Source organism: Falco biarmicus, chromosome 2 (assembly GCF_023638135.1).
Source record: "Falco biarmicus isolate bFalBia1 chromosome 2, bFalBia1.pri, whole genome shotgun sequence".
In the NCBI taxonomy this organism is placed as follows: domain Eukaryota; kingdom Metazoa; phylum Chordata; class Aves; order Falconiformes; family Falconidae; genus Falco; species Falco biarmicus.
The window spans coordinates 18862549-18869661 of NC_079289.1; the positions used below are offsets into that span (position 1 = coordinate 18862549).

At 48.7% G+C, this 7113-nt stretch overlaps 1 protein-coding gene across 1 annotated transcript; it reads left to right on the forward strand.

Moving 5' to 3' along the window:
- The first annotated feature begins 302 nt into the window (after positions 1-302).
- On the forward strand, positions 303-6796 carry C2H11orf87 (chromosome 2 C11orf87 homolog). Its single transcript, XM_056329717.1, has 2 exons — positions 303-471; positions 860-6796. Exon 2 carries the CDS (start codon positions 1008-1010, stop codon positions 1482-1484), a length of 477 nt encoding a protein of 158 aa, XP_056185692.1. The 5' UTR covers positions 303-471; positions 860-1007; the 3' UTR covers positions 1485-6796.
- Positions 6797-7113: the final 317 nt, after the last annotated feature.

Here is a 7113-nt window from a genome sequence, read left to right on the forward strand (position 1 = left end):
GGCGTGTCGGCGAGGATGGGGACGCGGGGGAAGGGGCTGGCTGCGGCGGCGGGGGTCGGCCGGGGCGCGGGGCGTTTTAGGGGGCAGGGGGCACGGGCCGGTCCCGGCGGCCGGGGGTGGAGGAGCGCGGGGGGCGAGGCGGGCCGGGCAGGGGCGGGGCGCGGCGGGGCCGCTCGGGGGCCGGGGGCGACGCGCGGAGCCGGGCGCGCTGGCTGCAACGCGGGGGGCACCGGTGCCTGCGGGGCCTGGGCGGGGGCCGCCCCCTCCGCCCCCTCCGCCGCCGGGGGCCGTGCGGGGCGGCGGCGAGCGGGCCCGGCCGCGCCGCCTGACGTCACCGGCCGGGGCGGCTATAGGCTGCGGGCGGCGCTCCCCGAAGCGGCGGCGGCTCCGCTCTGCGCGCTCACTCCGCGCTGCCGCAGCCCCCAGCGCCCGCGGCGCCTGGGCGCTCCCTCGCTGCCTCCGCCGGCGCAGGTAAGGGCTCCGGGGCGGGCACCGGCACGGCGGGGCGCGTCCCCGCCCGGCTTCGGCAGCCTACCCCTGCCGCGGTGCGGGGCTCTGGCAGCCGCGCCGCCGCTCCCTCCGTCCCTTCCTTCCCGCGGCAACTAGTTGGGCTGAGCAGCCGGGCGGCGCTGCCCGGGATGCCGAGCAACGCGCGAAGCCGGTGTGGCGGCGCCCCGCCGCCGTCCCGGTCCCGCCGCCGCTCAGCCGCCCCCCGGCGGGGAGCCGGGGCCGCTCGGGGCGCTGCCGTGGCGGGGCGCAGGGAGGAGGCTGCCGCAGCCGGCGGCGCCGTGTTTTGGGGCGGGGGGCGCAGCGCAGGGTGGGTGCCTCGGAGCGCTGATGTGTCCGGCTCCCTTTGCAGGCTGCTCTGTCACTTTAGAGCGAGCGTGGGGCTGAGTCGGCAGCATCCCGGGCATTTCCAGCGAGCGCCCGCCAGCAGCCCGGCGCCGACTGAAATTTAGGCGTCTTCGGAGAGGGGAGGAAGATCCTCATCTTCCGAAGCCTCCTCAATGAGTGCCAAGCTCTCCAAGGAGTTGAGGCTGTCCCTGCCACCTTGTCTCCTGAACAGGACATCCGCCACTTTAAACGCCAGCAGCACCTGCATCACGCAAGTGGGTCAACTCTTCCAGTCCTTCTCATCCACGCTGGTTTTAATTGTCCTGGTCACCCTCATCTTCTGCCTGATTCTCCTCTCCCTCACCACCTTCCACATCCACAAGAGGAAGATGAAGAAGCGGAAAATGCAAAAGGCTCAGGAGGAGTATGAACGGGACCACTGCACCCGCAGCAGCAATAGCAGCAGCCAGCACCCTGGGACGGGGGTGCAGGGAGAGGCACCCCAAGGAAGAGACAGCCGGCTGGGAAGACCCCCCCAGGACTTGGAGATCCAGCGCCCCTCTCCCCCTGCAGCCCCGAGCTGTCAGCCAGCACGGGCTTGTTTGGACACAGCTGGTGTGGGGCTCCTGCAGACGGTGATTTTGTCTTGATGGTTTGGGGGAGACCTCACGAAGGCACTGGTTGGTGTTTGTAAATACCCGAGTGATTAATCTAGTCCTGAAGAAGAAGAAAACATTGCTAATTCAAACGAACGAACAAGCCCATGATCCAAGCGCATGACAGATCACATCGCGTTTCTCATTGACTGTGTGAGGAAAGGATGCGTCTTTTTACTGGAGAAGGAGCTGCTTGCAGCTCCAAATATCAAGTCATCCACCTGAAGGAGAGGGTCAGGGGTGGGGAGTCCCTTTTCCCTGGACATCATTACTCCAGGGACCAGGACAACCCACTCTCTCGGGATTCCTGCTGCGCCTTGTGTCACCATTGCATGGCGTGGGTTGGGGCTTGAGTGAGTGGCGTGGGGGGAGAGGCAGGTCTGGCGGGTGCCTTAGGACCCCCTGTCCCCTTGGAGCAGGGTGACAGTCCACCCTGATCTCTCCTTTTGTGCTAGAACCTATGCCCCTGTCCCACCCCTCTCGCTCCTTCCCAGGAACTGGATATTGTTTTGTGTAGAAATGGCCACCCTCGTTCGGGCTTAACTGCAGGTGCCCTCCTGGCCCCATGGCCCCATGCCCCCCAGCTGCAGCACTGAGCCTCCCACTGGGGGGATGCAGCCAGCTGTCTGCACAGAGCAATGCCCGAGCTTTCCTCTCCCCTCAGCTCCCTTCATCTTCAAATGCCCCACCCCCCATCCCCATGCCATGAAGCCTGAGACCCAAACCCAGTACCGTTTTGTGGCAGGGTGAGGTGATGTGCAGTAACTTGCCCATCCTCTCCCAGGGGAGGTTGTCCTTGTACCTCCTGTTGGTCCTGAAACAATCCAGTTCTGCACCAGGCACCCCGCACTGAATGCCTGCATTTACAGCTTCGCCTCCCAGCAAGGAATCCTGCAGCAGTACAGAGCTGGCTTATACTTTTTTAGGCTGATACATATTTTTAACCCTCCTAATCTAGAAGACAGTTAGGGACACTCAATTTTCTCCCCTTTCCCCTCTTGGGGAACAAACCACGCAGTTGTGCAAAATGTCCACTCCTAAACCCTGGCAAATACTTATTTCAAAAGTGGCTGGTGTAGTGTCTCCCTAGCAAGGACCGTGAGTTTTTTTGTCTGAGGATGGCAGGTGTGAGTGGCTGCCTGGTGCTGTGTGTGCTGGAGGAAGCAGCGTCGGGTACAGAAAAGTGATCAAATCAATGACCATTACTTGAAGGTGCCTTAACAGAGTGCCGTATCCCAACTTTGAAACATCGTGTGTGGTATCATAGCCGAGGCAGCCCTCTACTGTGCGTATTAACATCTAAGAAATACAGCAAAGAAAAAGTGATCCCGATGGATTTCTTCTGCTGCTGCTTTTTTTTTTTTTTTTCTCCCCTCTATACAGGCATTCAAAGTGATCTGAGGAGATAGTATAGTCCACAGTTTTTAATATTGTGTATCCGCTTATTCGCTCTGTTGTATTCTGCCTCCCAGGGTGGCTGTTAGGCTAGAAAAACCCTAGGCTCGCACATCAGGAGGTCAGGGGCCCTAAGCCGGGAGTGAATGCCATTAACCAATTTAAAATGGGGGAAAAAGGGTGGCAGAAGTACTCCATAATCGTGTAATAGCCCCACAATGCAGTGGTTTCACGGCAGTGTTTCTGTTTCCCAGTTTTATCCCTTTCCAGTCTTGCCTGTCCTGATGGGAAATTGCTGTTGAGTTTGGATCTGAGCCTCCAGCGTTTTAGGCAAGTACTGTATCATCCAGCTTATGGAGCTGCTCTACCAGCTGAGGTTAGTGTGGCAAGAGTACCTGTGACAGAGTGGTGTTTTGCACATTGCAGTTTGACGGGAGCGATGGCTGAGTCTCACCACCAGCCAGTACGATCAGATGCTAATGGCTACTTCGTTGTTGCTGGGCAAGGAAATTGGCTTTGTTTTGTTCCCCCTGATAAAGGATGCATGAACTTTTGTGTTTAACCTCCTTATGCAACTGCAGCACAGTATTGCACCACAGGGAATAGATTTAGGAGAATGAAGAGTGTTCAGTGAACAGTAATGGAGCTTCCTGATCGTTGATCTCCACTAAACAGAGAGATATTACTTTTCCCTTTATTTTGTGCCTTTAAAAAAACCCCAACAACAACCCACAAAAAAACAGCGTATAATTTCAAGTTTTATAAAAGCAATAAGATGTTCCAAATCACTCCAGTGCATTTCTGGTTGATGATTCCACTTCTTTAGTGTCTGAAGTCAGATACTCTTTCTTCTGCCTTATGCACTCAAGGCATGCAATAATTCCCCAGAAGTGTACTGCTTGTCACATCTCATTGCAGTTATAAAATTGCCCTATTTTTGAAGAAAAAAAAAAAGATGGAGATATATATATATATATCTTTATATATATTATGGATATACAGGTATATATATTATTTATACAGTCTCATGACACTAAAAGTAGTGGAAAAAATGTAACTAGGATTAAAATATGTTATCATGTAAAACTCTATCCTCTGTTAATTAGCTTTGATTTAATATTTTAATCTCTGTATTTATGTAAATCTGTGTAAATTGTCGTCTATAAGTAAAATTTCATACTGACTTTAATTTTCTCAGAACTGTGAGCTTCTTGTGGTGTCATTTAAGATATTTTTATTTCTAAAGTTAAGTTGTGCAAGATATGAAAAGTTATAAATTCCTATTATCACACAGAAATACTGCAATAAGGTTCATGCGTATTCCCAATGCACAATCCTATCTTGAAGTATTGCAAGCTTATGAGGTTTAATTGAACAGTCTCAGGAGATCTAGCTGATACAAGCAGGACACGTAGGTTTTCATTTTCATGAAACAATAAGCAATCTAGGGAATAGATGTGGATTTTTAAAACAGAGTTTATGCTTGGAGGGTCTGTCAAATCAATTGCTTCAAAACCCTACAGCTACAGCTAAACTTCTGCACTTAGCATTCAGTATTAATAAGGCTGATGCTTCTTTACCCTCCCCCCTCCTATTTAAACTAGAAAAGTGTAGGAAATTGTTCATATTTCTAAAGCATACATTTTCAGCTAACTGTGAAATTGCCCAAAGGGTTTTGAATATACATATTTTATGCAAGTGTAATATCTATGTATCTGTATCCACATATTTAAATATTTTTGTGTAACCTTTTCTACGATATTTGATAGAGCTGCCGGGTAAACGCTTGTACCATTCTCTTACGTAAGGAAGGATTTATAACCCCTTGATGCGGACATTCTTTTTCCTGTGAATTTGCACTGGTTTGGCAAGTTATGATGGAGACTGAGCAGCTGAGTGCTGGCTGCTGAAAGCCCAGACAGTCTTTCCTCTGCTAAGGGACGTGTCCTCTGGCTGGATTTTCCTGGTTCTGAGTTGGAGCCGGTTGCCCACTAGCATCCCGCATGTGTAAGAACAACATGTGATGCTCAACAGTTCCTGCACAGTCCAGCCGTTGTTCTGTGGAAGAAGCATGACAGCAGTGACTTGTTTTGTAGATTCTAAGTGAGAACTGAGAGCCTGCCGGGTGACGTGGTGGCGGTGCTGGGGCTGGATCAGAGAGTCGGCAATGCCTCGTCCTGTGCTCCCATCCTTGGAGCCTGCTGCTGCCCCATGGCTTCCTCCAGGTCCTGCTGGCATCAACACGAGTGGCTTCCACTGACTGCCAAGAGACTTGGATCCTGTCTGTAGTCCACACAGAGGGTGACAGCTCTCTACATCACCACCACTGGCCCTGCTCTGCACCCATCCAGACAGCGTCCATGGGGATGGAAGCCACTGCATCCCGTGAGGGCTGGGATGCTTCAGCTTGGCAGCACGGGGGAACCTGTGCTACTACTGTCAGCTCTGCTTCTATGGACTGAGGCATTTAGGTTTCTACATGGATCCTATGCGGATCATGGACAGGGAATGTCATTTCATTAAAATGTGTCATTCCAGCATTTTTTTCTGTGGGGGTTTGTCTACTGCAAATGTGGTCTCAGATGCAATTTGCAGGCTGTCCATCCAGACATGTTTTAGCTTTTGATACATCTATCTCAGACATATATCTGTATATATAGAGATATATTTTGAAAGAAATGCTGGACAAAAAGGAAAAGAACAGGGACCCCACAACATGGACAAAACTGTCCTATGACTGAAAACTCGGTTTGGTTTTTTTTGCTTTTATTTTTAGTTAATTTTAAAGGCTACCGTCTTTAATGTAAATAGCAAGTTACTCTGTGATTAATGTTTTCCATAGCATTTCTGAGTAGCTATCTTGTTTCTGGAAAGCTATGTCCAGTGTTACGAAGCAACTGTGCTTTTCTTCTATTGTTATGAATATGAGTGAAGCTTTTATGTAGGGAGGAAAAAGAACATGATTTGACTCTTTAGACAGGACTGAATTATTTTAAATCCAGTTGTAGGATTTGGTTGATTTTTTTTTTTCCTAGTGGTTATTCTCTCTGCACGTTTGTATTTTTTCTATGGGTACTTCAAACCCTACATTTTAATAAGTATGCAAGATATGAAGGGAAACGTGAAAAATTAAGTAGGAAACATTCTTTTTCTTCTTTTATGTAAATAGAATTTATAATGACTTAGATACCATTTCATTACATTTCTCATCTATATAGAAGTTGGCATGACTCATATACAAACCTTTAATAACGCTTTTGATTATGTTAGAAATTAGAACTACTTTTATCCAGAACTGACTTTCTCACCTCTTTCTGGTATCTAATTCTTTTTTTTTTTTTTTTCTCTGAAGCCAAGTTTTCCATCTGATGATTGCTAAATAAATTTCTAGTAGAACAGAGCCTCCTTCTGTTTTTAGTCTTTTACGTGTAGGTTTCTGCTCTGAATCCAGCCAGTGCCATAGTGTAGAAAATGTGTCACAAACTTGCAAGAACTGGATGGTGTTTGAGCCTTGAGGAGAGAGGTGACTGTCTGACAAGCAAACAGGTGAAATGCCTGGCAGTGGTTATAGTCAGTTTTCCCATTTGGAGTTGTGGAAGTGAAGCCTCCCCATCCCCTGGATGGACCAAGGTGAAGGGTGACCCATCCCAGCCACAGCAGAAACAAGTATCAATCTCCTTCCTGATACTGTTGCTCTAAACCACCATTTTCTACGTGACATTAGATCTCATTTCTGTAAATCATATGTAATATATTTCTTATTCAAATCAAGAAAGTGTTCATTGCTTCATTGGTACTAAATGTTCTCTGTGGATAACTAGAAGAATTCATTTTCCAACCCTTTTAACCCAATACCTTCACAAGCATCAATTTTGTATGAGTAAGGAAATAAATAAATATTTGGATCAGAACACTGTCAGTAAAAATTGCCTTTATTTATATAATCCGGTGTTCCAGTTGGCTTTTCTTTGTTGTTTTCTTCCTTGAAATGGAGCAATGTAATTCATTCATTATTTTACTTTTCTGAAGAGGACAAAGAATTTGAAGCAAGCAGGTTTTGTTGATTTCACAGTAATACCTTGTCCTCTGTTTTCCAGACTCCCTCTAATCAAACAAAATTTTAACCTAATATCTTCTGAAAGAACTCACATATAACAGGTAGATTTCTTTTCTTTTATGGTTTTAGCTTTGCTCGCTACACAGTCAATGACAAAGTACAGGTTAAAAC

Bases quoted from the DNA above. Each gene is read 5' to 3' on its own strand.
- C2H11orf87 (XM_056329717.1), top strand. From the start codon at position 1,008: ATGAGTGCCAAGCTCTCCAAGGAGTTGAGGCTGTCCCTGCCACCTTGT.